Here is an 18,871-nt window from a genome sequence, read left to right on the forward strand (position 1 = left end):
TTTTGAAAGTTTACAGGTATATTCCTAGTGTTCCTAGAGAACGATTTTTGGACCCCTTCCCCCGCCCTCCCCCCCCCCTAACAATTTTGTACATGGATCTTACATGTTAGACTGGGATATAATTGACCATGTGGCCGCAGCGTCCGGTCGGGTAGTCTGTCCTGGCCACCTTGCTCGGCCCCCTAGCCTGTCCTATCCGCAGCGCTCGGTCCAGAAAGTGTATTAGCCTAACTTAACCCTAAAATAATGCAATAACTTAAGATTAATGGACTTGTAATAAATTGATAGGAGGGGGGGGGGTCCAAAAATCGTATACGAGGACGGACCCCATACATGTAACAAGATAACTTTGTGCTGAAGAATTTGGACAAAAATTAATAGAAATTGGGCTTATACTGGCAAGCCCCCTCCCCTCTAAACTAATATATTATTAATTTACTTTCCCGACAATTATTAATTTTCCCTCCTAACTTACCGATAAAACATTTTTTTGTTAACTTAAAAGTATTGGGGAAACAAACGATTTTGTTCTCTCATTCCCAAAGATCAACTCAATTTTTAAGAGATGAAATCTTTAACAACATTGGTGATAATTATTCTTATTTTTTAAAAATATTCTTATTTCAGGAATGAAAGTACTGAATCCTCTTTGGAAACCAGGCCAACCCTTCGTAAATTTGATCCTGCTGTTCGTCAAAATTTGACAGATTTCGGCCAGTATGTGGCCGAATGCATGCCCAAGTTCGTTCAGAAGGTTCAGATCACCGCAGGTGATCAAATAACTCTTTACTTACTTTGTGCAATACGCAGGGTGGCCAAAATGTACGGATTGTACGGATTGATTTTTTTTTAACCCTAAAATTGTACGGATTGTACGGATTGCACGGATTGTACGGATTTGTTTTCAAATTGTACGGATTGTACGGATTTTATCCTGGAAAATACACCGTTTTTTTTAAATTTTCACTCATTTCAGCAAATTTTTCATGAAAATAAAAAAAAAATTCTCGTCAAAATGAAGTTAGTTTAACTTATTTTCTGCATTCTAAATAATATTAGATTGATTAATGTTTCAATTGACAATCAAAATTCATTCNATCCTTTATCATGTACCCTGTATCATTTATCCAGTATCCAGTATCATGCACCCAGTATCATGTACCCAGTATTTAGTTTATATATATATGTATGAAGCCAATTTTTTACAGATTGATTCTTGCTGAAAAAGTTTAAACCCTCTTACATGAACTGAACTCAAAGGACAATGAATGAAAAATTGAATTTTAATGTGTTTTTTTTTCAAAAATGGGATTTTTTTCGAAAATTGTACTGATTGTACAGATTTTTTAAAAAAAAATGTACGGATTGGTTTTAAAAATTGTACGGATTTTACGGATTTTTTTAAAAAAAATTGTACGGATTTATTTTTCGAAAATTGTACGGATTGTACGGATTTCTCCTGAAAATGTACGGATTTTTGTACGGATTTGTTCAAAAAAGTTTTGGCCACCCTGAATACGCAATTTAATACAATTTAATAACACATCTATAAGATAATAACGTATAAATGCATAAAATGATATTATATGGGAATTAAAAAATGACAATAATACAATCAAAATTTAGTAAGTCTAACCTATATTTCCGGATCTCTGAATGGGTCATCAAGTTAAAGCATAAAAATAAGCGAAAAAAAGAACTATTTTGAAAATTTTGCTTTGTTAATAAAAATCTATGAATCAGAAATTCAGTAAAGAAATGTTCATGACCTGGATCCGGATTCGCATCTAAAATAAATGGGACCTTAGTACTGTTAAAACACATTTTTTCGATGGGAATTACACGCAATTGTTCTGTCAAGGTGATGAACTAGAGATCTTGATTGCTCCCAACGGAGTAGTTCCTGTTATGTCCTTCCTAAAGAACCATACAAACGCTCAATTCGGCAGTCTGGTCGATATTGCTGGGGTGGATATGCCAACCAGAGAATACAGGTATATAGTTGATACCAGTGATTCGGATCCGGATCCGGTCGGATCCGGATCCGTATCAGGAAACGTTGATATGGATCCGGGTAGCGCCAAAAATTAACCAAAACCATGGAATAAATAAATCAAACTGGTTCGTAAATGTATTATTTACATTTTACATGACGAAAATTTTTCAAAATTATCTTTAATAATTTAATGTTTACATTTATATAACAGTAAATTAATGACGACATTTTATAAATTATAACCTTGCATAACATTTAATAGGGAAAATCCGATTCACAGAATCAAAAGTTACCTCGGATCCGGATCCGGATCCGTATCAGGATCCGGATCCATCATCACGGATGCGGATCCGCGGATCCGGATCCGGATCCGAATAACTAATGATAGATTAATAAAACGCTTATCTTTGAATGCAGTTTTGCATAAAAGTAAAAAAAAAAAAAAAAACAAGAGGGATTGAAAAATTTTCATTTCTTAAAAAAAAAACAGTAACTAATCAAGAAATGTTCAGGATCTGGATTCGGATGCATCTTTTCCAGTGCGGATCCCCATTAAATTGAAAGCACTGAAAAATTCAATTACAAATGATCGCAATTTTTCCCACTACGTGTTATTTATTGTTTTTAATCAATTAAAATGTGTAAACTAATAATTGATTTGTTCAGGTTTGAGATTGTTTACAATCTATTGAGCTTCAGATTCAACTCAAGGATCCGTGTTAAGACCTACACGGACGAACTCACACCCATCGAGTCCGTCAACGACATTTTTAAGGTCAGCTTTACGAACTGTTTTTATTTAAATAATTACCAACTCTCAATCCCCCCCCCCCCCTATCCTCTCTCCTAAAATCTCGAAAAGGTAAAGATGAAATGGAAATGCTTTTCCAGATTAGAAACGACAGTATCTTTCTCATGGTTGCATTAAGGGTACTGTTGTGTGCTTAGGATTCGTTGGATCCGCAAGATTTTGGCTTCCTGGATCCGGATCCGCGAAAACATGTGTATCAAGGGGCAAAATGTCCAATCAAAAACTGCAAAAAAAAAATCTTTTTTCTCTCAATATCCAAATTTGAACCGATGAAAAAAGAAATTATAATAATTTCCTGATTTCTGAATGGTTCATCCAGTTTTAACATGAAAGAAAGCGAAAAAATGAAACAAAAAATTTGAAAATTTAGCTTTGTTAAAAAAAAATCAGCAAATCTAAAAGAAATGACGTGGATCCGGAGCCTGGATCTGCACTTGAATAAAAGGATCCGAATCCAGGTCATTTCTTTAAGATTTACTGAATTTTTACTGAATCCGCACTGGAAAAAATAAATCTGCATCAAAATTAAATGGATCCTATAGCACTGGACTCACTTGTGAATCAGGCATGCAAATCTTTTTAGATTTGAAGTATCTTAAAAGTTTATATTACGTCCAAAGTTCTTTTTTCCATTTTTATTAAACTTCCATTTTTTGGAATCGTGATCGTGAAATGTTTCTATTTTAGGCCGCTAACTGGAATGAACGTGAGGTTTGGGATATGTTTGGAGTATACTTCACAAACCATCCAGATCTTAGAAGGATTCTCACAGATTACGGGTAAACCAGCATTTTATTAATAAACTAGTTTATATAAATAATATTAAAGCACTGAAAACTGATAATTACCTATTGCGGTATTTCTAAAAAAGTGGCTTTCGTATGTGAATTTGGGATGCAGCTCATTAAGTGGAGGGTCACTTAAGCAATATCTGACTTTACTAGAGCGAAGCTAGATTTGACATGTCTATGCTAAGTTTAGATTATTATTCCATTTGTTCTGAATTATTCTAATTGATAATGTGGTATCATTATACTTTGCTTGTCTGTTTGTTTGGGTTGGTGTTTGTTTTATCTAATAAATGTCAAAACCTCATATGACCTCAGGGTAGGTTTATGGATAATCAAAATTTCAAAAAATAGCATCAAACAAAATTCGAATTTCATTTAATTTTGAAAATCCAAACAAATAAAAACAAAGAAAAAAAATTCCCAATAAAAATAGAAGATGAGCGCGGAACACCCTGAAAGTTTACATTATTCAAGAACTGAGTTGTCTACCATTAATTAAAAATAAATCTTGATAGGTTTGAGGGACATCCACTGCGTAAAGATTTCCCCCTTACTGGATACGTTGAATGCAGATACGACGACGAACTCAAGCGTGTTGTTCAAGAACCCGTGGAACTTGCACAGGAGTTTAGGTAGGATACATGAGCTTAGGTAGGACACATGAGCTTAGGTAGGATACAGGAGTTAAGGTAGTATACAGGAGTTTAGGTAGGATACAGGAGTTTAGGTAGGATACAGGAGTTTAGGTAGGATACAGGAGTTTAGGTAGGATGCAGGAGTTCAGGTAGGATACAGGAGTTCAGGTAGGAAACAGGAGTTCAGGTAGGATACAGGAGTTCAGGTAGGATACAGGAGTTCAGGTAGGATACAGGAGTTCAGATAACAGTTCGATTTGATTTCAATAGGTAAACATGTAAAAAAAAATCAGTCCTGGTAGGAGAGGTTTGGTTTCGGTTAATGAACCCCTTGGTCCAAAATAAGACGCAATTAATCTTTAACAAAACTTTTCAGAACAAAAAAATTGTTTAGGAAGTTTGACTTGGCTGCTCCATGGGAACAGTTTCCCGCATTCAGAGAACAGCTCCCGGCCGCTGAAGAAGTCCCTATTACGGAGAAGAAGTAAACCTTCTCAGTTCCCTTGGTCAGAAGTATTTTCAAACATTGATACACTAGCCAGAAATAAAACAGATAACATCAGTGACTCTTCAGCAAAATTCTGTTTGAAAATATTATGATGAAATTAGTCAGATAACTATTTATGATGATGATATAAAAATGGTAAAAAACTGATTCAATCTTGACATTTTTGTGTTGAACCATCTCCTTCTCCTACTCTAACTCTATCTACTTCCTGAGGTTAATGTTTAAAGATTGTTTCAGAAGACAATGCTGTGTTCACGCTTAATCCAGGGAAGTCATCTAGCCAGGGCCGGTCTCAGGTACAAATACTTTAAGTATTATTATTACATATTATTACTGCGAGCGAAAAGTAAATGTCTTTCTTAAATCTCCTATTCCATCACCATTCAGTCGCACTGAGTTAAACTTAAATCCTACATTTTTAAGTTACATTTTGGGCTCAGTCGTCGAAGTCAAGTGTTATTTTAAAAAGTTTCGTCCTCTTTCATAAATATTATATATTACATTCATAATTCATATTTGTCTAAAGCAAAATTACATTAAACAATATAAAAGTTTACAATTTAATACTAATACTCTTTTTTGGATATCGCATTTTATAATAAATATATAATCAATTAATTGACAGGGTTTGCCAAAAAAAAAAACAGGTGCAATACAAGACTTTTAGCATGAGTATAGTTCAGCTATTCAGAGGTGGTTTTCAGAATGGGAGTCTCTTGGTCCCAGTTTAGTGTTTTCCGTTTTCTAAAAAAATGCCGTATTATTACAGGACTGCAAGGCTTGATAAATTTTCGCACTTCGCTTTGAAACTTAACACTGGGTTTGCTGAACTTAGCATTTTCTTTAGATTTGCTTTATTTGATGGTGAGATATATCCTTTTGAGGCAATTTCAAAAGGATCAACAGACACATCCCTAGTTGTTTTATCTGTGATAAAATATTCATATTTGTTTATCTTTAGAGTGTTTGCATTTTGGATATTCGTTTCCAATGGAACAGTAAGCTCAAAAATATTAATATTATAATATTATTTTATCTTACTTTCCTATATTTAAATAGTTGGAAAGGAATTTTTTTTAAATGCTTATTTTTTATTTTTACCATCAAATTCTTGATTTTTCAAAATGTGGATATTAAAAAAAAGATCGCCATTTTTCCTTGTTCTTAATCACGGTTCAAAATACAAAAAAAAATTATCCAGATGTATACCGAATTCTATAAATAAAATTAAAATTTCTTTTAAATCATATTATTTCACCGGAGGATTTCCAATATTTGCACGGAATAAAACTTGAATCCTCCATTTCATCTCATTACATCTTGGACTAAGTCGTCGAAGTTAAGCTATTTAATAATTACAGTTTACCCCAGAACTTCGGAAACAGTGAAAGAATCAATAAAATGTTGTATTCTGAACTTACTGATAAAGCAGCAGCTATTAAGATTTTAAGTGAAGAATTATATGGAACACTTTAAACTGTTCTTGCACATTTAATGGCTATTTATTTATTTCTCAACTACTGAAAAATTTTGGTTTAAACTGTAAATTGTTTTTAACATTTTATGTTATTTTATCTTTCCCACATTTTAATAGTTGCAATTCTTAAAAATTATTTCATTCCTTTTTTTTCCACAAATTGAATTAAAAAAAAATGTGGATATACAAAAGAAAGATTATCTTTTCCCTTGTTCTTTAATTGGTTAATAACGGTTTGAAGTAGAAAAAAAAATTTATAAAAAATATTGCTATTTTAAATGCAAAGAAATTGTAAATCAAAATTGTTTTTACCCAAATCCTTTCACCGGATGTATCTCGGATTCGAATTTAAGTAAAATAAATTTTTAGCACTCTTAAAATCATATTATAACCTAAGGTCTGGCCTTCTCTCCCCAGCTTCAGTTCTTCCAGCTACATCATTCTCAACTACCATTGCTAAACGCAGGTAGACATATTCTTCTCTAAAGAGACTGTAAGTGTAATTTCAAGAGTCTCTCAATGCCAAGGTGACAAAGCTTAAGTCACAACGGTACCCTTAAATGCTTTTTATGATCAATTATGAAATAGTGTTTCTTTAAGTTCGGTTTATTTTCATTTACCGGTTCTCTGCAAAAATGACCTGCGCATTCCTTGCTGGTAAGATGCAATGAAGAAATTATTAAAATTAAACATTTGTCAAGTCAAAAAAACGACGGTATCTTCCACATTTTTTATCAGATTTTATTCAAGGGTACCGTTGTAAATCGGGCATTGCGATCTTTTGCACGGAGGGTCACTTAAAATTCCACTCACTGTCCCTTTAAATTGAAGTGGGAGTGGGGGGGGGGGGACCTTAAAGGAATTAAACTAATATTGGAAAGTTGAAATCCTGAAATTAATGTTTTTATCATGAAATATTTACAAAGATTTAAAAATGGATAAAATCTTTTTTTTAAATTTGTCTTGTTTTTGACATCCACTGCACTCCCTCTCCCCTTGAGTTGAGGAACGGGTTAAACTAAACCTTTCAAACCCAATTTCTAAATTTCCACAACCACGTTTATTTTTGCCAAATGTAAAAACATTCAAAAAAGTTATTAGGTTATTTCAAAATGTCAAATTCTAGACAAAAAAGGTTATTCTCGAAAAGTTTTTTTAACCCTGACTTTTTGGACTTATCAGAGCCGAAGATGGGAAATTTTGCAACTGTGTCAGTCTCTCAAGTATATCTTTTAATGGAAATATAGCCCCGATGGCGGTCTGGGCTTTCCAAGATGGGGGGTTTTCAGATCTAATTCTTATCTGATAACTCTATATTTTAATAGACTTATAATAATAGGCTTCACCCACACTTCTCTATTTACAGCATTGGAACTTAACTGGATGGGAGGGCATTTGCAATCCTGATATCCAGTAATTAAGGGTTGACCGCTATTTATCTAGTTCTGGTGACCATGTCCGTATGTGGACTGCTGAACGTGCAGTATCTCTAGCTCAGATCCCAGCCTGTATAATTCCATTCCTCTACACTACTCCCCTCACAGATGCACTCTTTTGTACATTGGCTGTACTCCACTCACATTGGGGTATTGAGGTACGTACACTATAATATTCCTGTACACTTCTCCACTCACAGATGCACTCTTCTGTACATTGGCTGTACTCCACTCACATTGGGGTATTGAGGTACGTACACAATAATATTCATGTACACTACACCACTCACATTGCATTGGGGTATTGAGGTACGTACACTATAATATTCATGAACGCTACTCCACTCACATTGGGGTTTTGTGGTACGTACACTATAATATTCATGAACGCTACTCCACTCATATTGGGGCATTGAGGTACGTACACTATAATATTCCTGTACACTTCTCCACTCACAGATGCACTCTTCTGTACATTGGCTCATGGCTGTACTCCACTCACATTAGGGTATTGAGGTACGTACACAATTATATTTATGTAATTCATGAACGCTACTCCACTCACATTGGGGTATTGAGGTACATACAATATTATATTCCTGTACACTATTCCACTCACAGATGAACTCTTCTATACATTGGCTCATGGCTGTACTCCACTCACATTGGGGTATTGAGGTACGTACACAATAATATTCATGTACACTACACCACTCACATTGGGGTATTGAGGTACGTACACTATAATATTCATGAACGCTACTCCACTCACATTGGGGTATTGAGGTACATACAATATTATATTCCTGTACACTTTTACACTCACAGATGTACTCTTCTGTACTTTTTGCTCATGGCTGTACACCACTCACATTGGGGTATTGAGGTACGTACACATGTACGTACACTATAATATTTATGAACGCTACTCCACTCACATTGGGGTATTGAGGTACATACAATATTATATTCCTGTACACTTCTCCCCTCACAGATGCACTCTTATGTACATTGGCTGTACTCCACTCACATTGGGGCATTGAGGTACGTACATTATAAAATTCATGTACACTACTCCACTCACATATGCACTCTTCTGTACATTACATTGGCTGTATTGGGGTATTGAGGTACGTACACAATAATATTCATGTACGCTACTCCACTCACATTGGGGCATTGAGGTACGTACACAATAATATTCATGTACACAACTCCACTCACAGATGCACTCTTCTGTACATTGGCTGTACTCCACTCACATTGGGGTATTGAGGTACGTACACAATAATATTCATGTACACTACTCTACTCACATTGGGGTATTGAGGTACATACAATATTATATTCCTGTACACTATTCCACTCGCATATGCACTCTTCTGTACATTGGGCTTGTACTCTACTCACATCAAGGGGTATTGAGGTACTTACACTGTACACTGTACATTATGCTTTTCTTTACTTAATCTTCCATTTCTGCCGTCTGCAGATTTTAATCCTTGTCTTGCCATTCCCTGCTGAGAAGAAAAGATGAAAAATTCTCGTTTTGTATTAAATGTTAAAACATTTCATTGAATTTCTTTTTAAATGGACAGTTAAACTAATTTAAAGGAACCCAACCGTTCAATTAGCCCTAATCATAACTGTACGCTTTACACCTTTGTGTGAGCAACAACTAAACTGAAACAAGATATTATCGTGAAAAAGAACAAATTCTGCCCCTTTCCTTGTTTGTCGCATAAATATGCAAGTCACTTAAAAAGCTTTTAATATTTAAATTTGAAAAACAAAGATTTCACCATTTTTTTGTTTAGTCAAAGGTTTTATCCATCAATTAATTATATTTAACGAATATATTTCTCTGATAATTTATTTATTTCTGTATTTTTACCAGGCGATCGTTGTTGATTACATCAGACCCTCTTTGTTCAATGGAAGCACTGTCATTCCCAATATTGCTGTCGGGTAAGGGTCTTGATTAGATTATTTTTTAAATGATTTTAAGTTTATATCTTGCAAAATACCTTTTCCTTAAAGAAGGAATTAAAGCAACTTTAAAAATTTTGTTAAAAAATACATTTTCTGTTCCTAAGAGAATAAATGAACGAAGCCAAAACATTTTTGGGATAATTTTTGGTTTAAGCGGTTGTAACCCGAAATCCACACTGTAAAACAATAAGTGGAAATTCGCAAAAAAAACGCCGAAGAAAATAAAAACTCACCTGTTAAGTTAACCCTATCCCTGCTGGGGTACTTGAAAATCAGGATACAGTGGAGGGGGGTCAGTTCGACCCCCCTCCCCCTCTAAATCCCATGTTTAATGTCTAAATATAACAAATGATACATCATTGGAAAGCTCTTGTGCTCTACTTTCAAAATTTGTCAAAAAAATTGCAAATTTTCAGAAATTGAATTTTTTTGCAAAATCCAGTTAAATAGTAAAAATGTTTGCAAATAAAATGTCCAAAGAATGATAATTTATACATTTTTGAAAAAGCACTTGGCCATACCATTTCAAATATGCAAAAAAATCGCACAATTTTATGTAACCTAATGTGTAACTAAGAAAAATAAAAAATGTGCAAATTTCCTTTGACGGGTCGTATGCAAATATTTTGCAAAAATTTTCTTTGCAAAACTTGTGCAATCCGTTTCCTTTTAAAGGCTTTATAAAAATCTAAAAGTTACCAAAATCTGACAACTTAAAATGGGTCAAAACAAAGATTTTGTTTGTTCCAGGAAAAAGGAGTCATTCAGGCAGTGTGCCTGAGGCCATAGGCAGTTTGTATAAAAGCCCGGTTTTAGACCTATAGGGAGGGCTATGGTTCTTATCTTATCTATGGGTATTTAGGAAAAATCAGAAAATTACTTTTTGCGTTATGTGAAAAAAACTACCGGGGGAGGGGGTTAAATGGACCGCCCCCCCCCCAGCAGGAGTAGGGTTAAACTTTCAATGCGTGGGAGCGCTGAAGTCACAAATTTAAGATCAAACGTTTTGCCCTTAGATAAAAAAGTTAAGAAGACAATTTATTTTAAATTCTATAAAACCAGGAACGGTTAATTAGTAAATACTTTTTTATTTGTATCCCACTAAATTGACAGCTTATTCAGATTGAGTCTAGTTCTGTTTTTTAATTTTTCTTTATTTTCAACTCTTTAGGTATTTTGTAACACATAATAATTATGTTAATTGTTTAGTTTGGTCTGGGCTCTGTCAGCGTTCACTCTAGGTGCTCTATACTACTTCAACTACACTGATGTTGGTATCGTCAACGCTATCAAGATGCTGTGGAAGCTCTAGAAGGATATGCCGAGGAATAAAGGAGTTGACGAGCATGAACTAAATAATATATAGTCGGTTTATTCAGTCAAATTATAAATGTTATGGTACAGCTTTCAGCAACATGTACAAACAAGTTTTATCAAGAAATCGGGAGTAAAGGGGGGGGGTTTCTTTACTTGGTCTGGTATTAAGAAAAGAATACGTTTAACAAAGTAACAAATGGTCTGGATTTAAATACAAAATTTATTACATTTTTACTTGGACACCCTGTCTATATTGTTGAAGGGTTTATCAAGGTGCACCCTATAGTGACACACAAGGCCAAAGTATCCGTGAAAAGTAAAATATTTATTGCAGATATTGAAAATGGGAATACCGAGGAAAAAGGAAGAAACCAGCTTACAGAGTTTAGCAAGCTTTCTAAAAAATATACCAAACCTACCCAGAGTAAGTATCGTTGAGAATTAAATTTATTGTTACCTTAAAGACGAAATTTGTAGAATTATCTTGGTATCCAACAGAGGTTTATCTCTTCTTAAAAAAAATTAACCCCTACTCTCAAAACTAGTTTAATTTTGTTTGACTTCTGATTTTCAAGTACCAGAAAGTATTAGAAAGGGACAAAGACTTATGAGTTGATGTCCAATTTTTCACAAAAATTGAATAAGTACGTGACTAATTAAATATTTTTATCACCAAAAACTTAAATTTTGAGGAAAATGATAAATATAGATTGAATAAGTTTACAGAGCTTGGCAAACTCCTTTCTCCCCTGCCTAATATGAGAGGCGGGGGTCAATTATTGAAATTATTTACCCCTCTGGCTTTGTGAGTGTATTGAGAACTATGGATTAGGAAGACGTCTTTTGATGATTTTAAATAGTCAAATGAACATGCGACACATTAATTTGACATTCAAACTGAAACAGTGGTTTTTAGCTACTATCGCTCAGCTGTTGCGTATTTTGAGCTACTATCGTTCAGCTGTTGCGTATTTTGAGCTACTATAGTTCAGCTGTTGCGTATTTTGAGCTACTATAGTTCAGCTGTGGCGTATTTTTTGAGCTAACATCGTTCAGCTGTGGCGTAACAACATCAAATGCACTCGAATATTGCATCAACGTCGTTTTCGTATTCCACAGTTTTCTGGTTCTCTCTGTATCGTGTTATTTCTATTTTCTATATATTTACAGAAAAAGTTGTTTGGACTGACCGGGTTGATGTTTGTTTCAATTTATGGTTTTGGATACCTATTCTCCGACTACCGAAAGTATATTCATAGAAATATGTAAGTCTACATTGGGACCCATAAGTTTGTGGAATTAGAAGACGACCGTTAGATTCTACGTTTTTGAATGAACATGAAACACACCAATCGTTCAGTGCACACAGTCCTATTCATTTATTCGACCTCCTGGTACAACTAATTACTTTTAACTTACTCAAAACACGCATAAAGTTGCTTAATGTCGTTTTCCACAGTATTATGGGTCCCACTGCATGCTGCACCTTTATATAATTGACGCTTTATGTCGGACTTATTATTAAGAATCTTGACCTTGGGGTTTATTAAACAACTTTATATTTTGAGCTGTTTCTTTACTTTAGCGTAGCTAACAAACATTAGGGGGTACAGCACAAAAAATACTAAGAAATCAACCTGGTTCAAATCTTTTTGGAAAAATAAGTTATTTAATTTCACTAGGCTTTTTCCCGCCCATCTGTTTATAATTGTGAGCATATTCTCTTTGTACAATATAAAACAATAACAAAAAAATTCGCGTAAATGCTAATATTTTTTCGCGTTTCAAATTTTAATTAAGATCAAAAACTTTTGGACAGCCATAAACCTTCACTGGAGTCATGAGGTTCCACACAAAATTTGGGCCCAATCGGTTCAGCCGTTTTGACGTTTATGGGATACAAACGGACAGACAGACAGACAAGCAAAGTTAATACATATATATTAAAGATGGTAATCTCATTCTATTGTGAAAATTCTTTCCAAAAATATTTATTTGACTGTGTACACTTTAGCATGTGTACTCAATACCCTGAAATCAGATGTTACCCAGATGTTTTCTGCTTTCTCTTGGATTGAGGCCAACATGTATTCTGTACTGAACTCCACCATTAAACTTGATACTAGTTTAAACACTTATTTTTCAGCCATTTTAGAAACTTAGTACATTTAACATTGTTCAAGCGTATGGTGGTTGTGAATTTTTTTCTGCAATATGTTTAAAATAAAATTTTTGGTTTAAACATTTTTTTGCATAGCGTCTTAGATCATTATATCCAGAGCTTGGAATCCATTTCATTTTGATCGACCTGGATACTTCCATGGCCTCAGGCCATGTAAATTTCTTCAAGATTTACTGATTTTTTTAGCAAATGATGAATTATCACAATTCGTTCTTTTCTGCTTATTTTTATGCGAAAAATTTATGAAACTTTAATAATTTCGCAGTTAAAGACGTTCTTGTGCTTCGAAAACCTGGGCGTCGGCATTTAATAAAAACTTACTGCATCTTATTTTTTACTTAAAAATAATTGGTCGCTTTAATTCGTCATATAATATTTTAATTACATTAATAGTTTTTTGTCTACGATCTTAATCATCTCTTGCATCTCGTGATGTCCACAAATTCTAACTAATGAAGGTCATCAAGTACAAGTGAGAAGTTGAAGGCTTTAATGATAATATGCTAAAAATCAATGTTGGTTGTAACTGTGTAATTGTTGATCTTAATGCGTACCATGGAACTTTTCATATTTCATTTTATTTAGTATTATCCGTGAGCTGGAGAAGGTTCGATCAGATATCACGGTTTCCGAGATTCATTTTGGAGGTAGAAATAAACCCTTCTCCAATGACTATGGACTAGACTACCCGGAGAAGGGGTCGGAGAAGAAATCTTGAGAACGGAAATAAACAGTATTGTAACCTCGGATTGGAGTCAAGTTCTAAATTGAGAAAGATAGTACAACATCACGAGGAGATGCTATAAATATCACTTGAACGAACTTCGGGTTTTATTTTTATTTTTCTACAAAATATTGTGTTTTTCTCGATCAAGAATTTCCCTCAAAAGTAAAATGGCTGTGATTTTAGTCTAATTAATATTTATTTAATTTCAGATAAATCTCCGAAATAAAAATGGCCGGTGGAGCTGAAGCTGAATTTACTGGACTCGCCAAGCACTTCAACTCCTTTACTAACACTGGAAGAGCTAATGTTGCAAAGGTATAAAAACGGAATTAAAGAAAGCGGCAGGTTTATTAATACTATTTGACTCAACTTCTTAAAGGAACTTTCGATGTTATTTTTAGTAACCATTTATTTAAAGGACATGTCCGATTCACATTAGTGCCCTAAAATCTTTATCTGATCAATAATATTAAAGTTATCTTTGTTTTTCTAACTTAAAAGTGTTTTCCCAATACAATTTCTCCATTGTTTCTGTTGCAAGAAATCCAGAACTTACTGCAGAGAATTTAAATAATTCTTTATGAGAAATAAATGTTTATTCTTAGCCTCGATTTTTTATTAGCGCGACGGTCGAATTAAGAGTTTTTCCAGTTCACTTTGAAATTTTCAATAATTTTCAAGATTAGAAATTGTAATATACACAACAGAGTACAGGGGTGTTTGTTTTCTTGAAAAATATTTTTTTCCTCGTCTCTGGAAATAACTTTTTCCCCAGATGTTAGACATGTTTTATTTAGGGTACCGCTGAAATGTGTAATAAAAATTACAAGGAAAAAATAATTTTTGGGTTTAAATTATCAAATTTGAAGAAGAAAAAAAACTTGCCATTTGATGTCCCAATTTTTTTTCTTCCTCGAGCAAAAAATACACCCTTGACGCAAAGTCCGATTTTCTAATCTCTAAATCCAACCCAATGTCACAGATCTTTGATATTTCAAACTTTAAATTTTGTTAGATCAATAAGGTCTACACTCTACAACATTGAGTTGCAGAGATATAGGGATTAGAAAATCAGATTTTGTGGCAAACTCCCAATTCCTTTGTAATCAGCGTTTCGGATCCGGATCCGGTCGGATCCGTATTATTTGGTCGGATCCGGATCCGTATCAGGAAACGTTGATATGGATCCGGGTAGCGCCAAAAATTAACCAAAACCATGGAATAAATAAATCAAAATGGTTCGTAAATGTATTATTTACATGACGAAAATTTTTCAAAATTATCTTTAATAATTTAATGTTTACATTTATATAATAGTAATGACGACATTTTTAACTTTAGGATTACTATAGTTTATAAATTATAACCTTGCATAACATTTAATAGGGAAAATCCGATTCACAGAATCAAAAGTTACCTCAAATCCGGATGATCCGGATCCGTATCAGAGTCAGGATCCGGATCCATCATCACGGATGCGGATCCGCGGATCCGGATCCGGATCCGAATCAAAATGATATGGATCCGAAACACTGTTTGTAATAATATATTTTTCATTTCAAGAAAAGTTTTCCCAAAAAAAGTTTAAATCCATCGGTAAAAAGTCTGATTAAAGATTTGGAACTAATAAATAATAAACTTTGTATTTGTTCAGGCGACCTACTGCGCCATCTTCCTGATCTACGCTGGGAACAAGATCAGGAAATCTGTCTCCGCAAAGTGAAGCATTTTACCATGACGAGTTCTCAACCTTTCTCCCATGATTCTCATCAAACACAATTTTATCCCAGTTTTCAATATTCTCATTATTTATTAATTATATCTCGTTGAGAACTCATGAATACATTAGTCAATGTTTAGAATAAACAAATATTCCAGATACAATGGCTGCCGCTAAGCAAGCAATTAAACTTGGCCCCGCTCTCAGGTATGTCATTATACATAACAGCTGTTGGAATTAATAAGCGAGAAAAAGGTTGAATTAGCCAAGGTTTGTTCAACTCCTGTTCAATTTGATCTCTGTTGAGTCAAAAGGTAAGTATTAAAACAACTCGCAGCTAGCTCAACTACTACTTTCTTTTCATAAATTCCGATCTGGGATTACTTAAATTACAAAAATTAACAACTTTGTTTATTTTGATTCAATTTTTTTAGCAATCACTCATTATCTTATTTTAAAGCGAGTTTTGTTCATGACCTTTAACCAACTTGAAATTATTTTCTGACAAATCGGTTCTGTAAAAATTGAAAATACAAACTAAACCTGTCTGACATAACTTGTAATATTTCCGATAGAGAAACGCGTATTACTACACCACTTGACGCGCAAGTCGTTCTTGCAAGAAAACATTAGATTCTCTGTCCTTCTCACTCTGTTTAAAGGAACTGAAAGCGTAATTTCAAGTGACCCTTCATGCAAAAATGATAATGCCCGATTCACAACGGTACCTTTAACCCTTTATCTTGTCATTAATGTGAAGTATATTATCGGTATTCGGTTTTCTAGGTTTAAAGTCTTATTCTTAAAAATAATTCTGTAGTAGAAATGCGCGAGTCACTTTTGTATAGAAACTACAATTGAAAATAGACAGTTTTCAAAATTATAAGCATTACTATTTAATTAACTTGAGCAGGCAAAGCTTTTTAGGGTAACGTTGTGAATTCGGCAATGTCTTCATTCACTTGAAATGACGCTTACAGTCCTTTAATTACGTTGCTTTTCATTTTAATTTTTAATATTTGTAGAGAAATTCGTCTTCATCTGTGCCAGAAATCAGCTGCCAGCAAGGGAGCTCGTGACTTTGTAGAGAAGCATTATGTTCCTCTTAAACAAAATAACCCTAAGTAATATTTACATTTTATTTTCTACTTGACGTTATTATTTAAGTTTTTATGTTAATGTTTGTTCCGTCTTAAAATATTATCAATTCGGATTCTTTTCTTTCAACTCTATGACAAAGAAAATGGTTTTCATTCAAGATGTCCAAAATGTTGAATGTTTGATAAATATTTTATAAATTTTAGTTTTTTAGTCGGTTATTAAAATAGTTAGGTTATAGTTTGGAATCCTCGGAATTAATTTAAGTGTTATAGGATTAAACGTAGAATTTAACATAAACTAAATATGTGTTATTCACTTTTGTTTTACATGTGATTCTATAATTCTCTTATTTATGGATAAAACAAATTAAAAACTTTCTGTATGGAAAATGTATTAATGAAAAGGGAGGGAAATGTATACAGAAAAAAATGTTCCCCGAATAACTTAGTAAAATATTGTTCAAAATGGCAATTTTAAAGCGGTCACACTTTTATGTTTTAGACTCTATTAATATTCTTTGTTTTTACCCCATGACACTTTCAGTGATTTGATATTTTTTAAGAGATTATGAGCCAGAGCTTAGGATCCGGATCCAGATCCTTTGGATGAGCAAGATTCTGGCTTACTGGATCCGGATCTGCAAATTATGTGGATCCACGGATCCAGATCCAAGGAGCAAAATATCGACCAAAAACTGCAAAAAAATGTACTTTTCAAACCTAAAATCAAACTTTCGAAAAAAGAGAGGTTATTAAAATTTCCTGATTTCTGAATGGTATATCTAGTTTTAGCAGAAAAATTTGCGTAAAAAATAGACAAAAATTGCAAAATTCTGCTTTTTTTAAAATTCAGTAAATCTTATAGAAATGACCTGGATCCGGATCCATTTTTTCCCAGTCCGGATCCGCATCAAAATTAAATGGATCCTAAGCACTGCTATGAGCGTAATTTCAAGTGCCCCTCCTGCCCAACTTTCAACGGTGCCCTTGAAACTTTAATCTGAAAAAACTGTTGAAGATATCGTCGTTTTCCTGCCTTGAAAAGGATTTCCTTTCTGACAATTTCTCAACTAATTCTTTTAAACAAGAAAGTTGTAAGTCACTCTCGCAAAAATCCTGCAAATGAAAACAAACAGTTTAAAGAAACAAAAAGATGAATATCTGATTAAAACTTAATCAGACAAAGCTTATAAGGGTTCCGTTGTAAATCGGAAATAAGATTTCGCTTACTGCCCCTTTAATTAATAATTAAAAACTATTTTAGATTTCCAATCCTCATTCGTGAGTGCAGTGGTATTCATCCTAAACTTTGGGCCAGGTACATTCAAACACACTTTTTTATAGTTCTGGTCGTCTTTCTTTTCTTAATGTTAGGATAATTTTACTTGACACGCTTGGGAACCGTTCTTTGCCTTAAAACTAAGTTTTCCCAGTATAAATAAATAAGAATTTTTAAACAAAGCTTAAACCATTCCCGTGGTTCTACGGAGTTTGTCAATCAAAGTTTAAGGCAAACTGACGAGGGGTGCATGATTTATGATCGGACATCCAAACTAACAAACTACTTTATATAGATGATTAAAAGATTATTTTTCTCTTTTGCAATGATAACATTTTTAACTTAAGAAAAAATCAAAGATATTGTAATTAAGCGTGGTCGGTTACCAAAGCGTTATTTGTGTTCAGATATGGATTTGGTCGGGAATCATCTGTAGATTTAACCGGGAAATCAGCGGACGAGGTCTATATGGAGATTGCCAAGCTAGAAAATTAAAGACGGGCACGATTATTCAGTTAGATTATTCTAGTGATTATTATGATTAATAATAATTTTAAGTACAAAATTTATTTATTCAGTTAAGGCATTTGCGTCAAAAATAAAGTTTATTTTTGTATTTTTTAGTTTTAACTTATTTTTAGTTCAAAGAAGCCATTACCCCGTAAAGATACGATGCGGCCGAGTTTGGCTTTATTCCTTTCTGGTATTTGAAAGGAAAAGGCAAAATTATTGGCCGTATAGATGAAGTGTTTTGAATCATTTTTATTTACAATGAGAGCTAATTTTTTTTTAATCAATTAAGGGAATCTGTTGAATATTTTAAAGAGAGAGCTTTTGTTCAAGTCATGGTTGAAAAGACATTATGCTAAACCAGTACCATATAGGATAGTGTATCTTTCG

General features: G+C 33.6%; 2 protein-coding genes across 3 annotated transcripts in view; both read left to right on the forward strand.

The window, feature by feature from the left end:
• LOC111714341 (NADH dehydrogenase [ubiquinone] iron-sulfur protein 3, mitochondrial) overlaps nucleotides 1-4,980 on the forward strand; it is a 13,180-nt gene extending 8,200 nt beyond the window's left edge. Inside the window, exons 2-7 of the mRNA XM_023489423.1 lie at nucleotides 628-770; nucleotides 1,862-1,994; nucleotides 2,663-2,771; nucleotides 3,495-3,586; nucleotides 4,114-4,230; nucleotides 4,628-4,980. Coding sequence (XP_023345191.1) covers nucleotides 628-770; nucleotides 1,862-1,994; nucleotides 2,663-2,771; nucleotides 3,495-3,586; nucleotides 4,114-4,230; nucleotides 4,628-4,721 — 688 coding nt within the window. The 3' untranslated portion in view covers nucleotides 4,722-4,980. The remainder of the gene's footprint in view (nucleotides 1-627; nucleotides 771-1,861; nucleotides 1,995-2,662; nucleotides 2,772-3,494; nucleotides 3,587-4,113; nucleotides 4,231-4,627) is intronic.
• LOC111714342 (NADH dehydrogenase [ubiquinone] 1 alpha subcomplex subunit 2) lies at nucleotides 4,969-18,540 on the forward strand. Of its 2 annotated transcripts, XM_023489424.1 has the most exons (8): nucleotides 4,969-5,037; nucleotides 6,616-6,684; nucleotides 7,662-7,812; nucleotides 9,552-9,622; nucleotides 10,856-11,387; nucleotides 12,134-12,228; nucleotides 13,731-14,187; nucleotides 15,527-15,751. In XM_023489424.1, exons 1-5 carry the CDS (start codon nucleotides 4,985-4,987, stop codon nucleotides 10,956-10,958), a joined length of 447 nt encoding a protein of 148 aa, XP_023345192.1. In that variant the 5' UTR covers nucleotides 4,969-4,984; the 3' UTR covers nucleotides 10,959-11,387; nucleotides 12,134-12,228; nucleotides 13,731-14,187; nucleotides 15,527-15,751. The 2 variants fall into 2 exon arrangements, with proteins under 2 accessions (XP_023345192.1, XP_023345194.1); XM_023489426.1 differs by lacking the exons at nucleotides 4,969-5,037; nucleotides 6,616-6,684; nucleotides 7,662-7,812; nucleotides 9,552-9,622 and adding exons at nucleotides 16,618-16,716; nucleotides 17,957-18,010; nucleotides 18,379-18,540 and having other exon boundaries at nucleotides 10,957-11,387; nucleotides 15,527-15,799.
• Nucleotides 18,541-18,871: the final 331 nt, after the last annotated feature.

This window comes from Eurytemora carolleeae, unplaced genomic scaffold (assembly GCF_000591075.1).
Source record: "Eurytemora carolleeae unplaced genomic scaffold, Eaff_2.0 scaffold1459, whole genome shotgun sequence".
Taxonomy (NCBI): Eukaryota; Metazoa; Arthropoda; class Copepoda; order Calanoida; family Temoridae; genus Eurytemora; species Eurytemora carolleeae.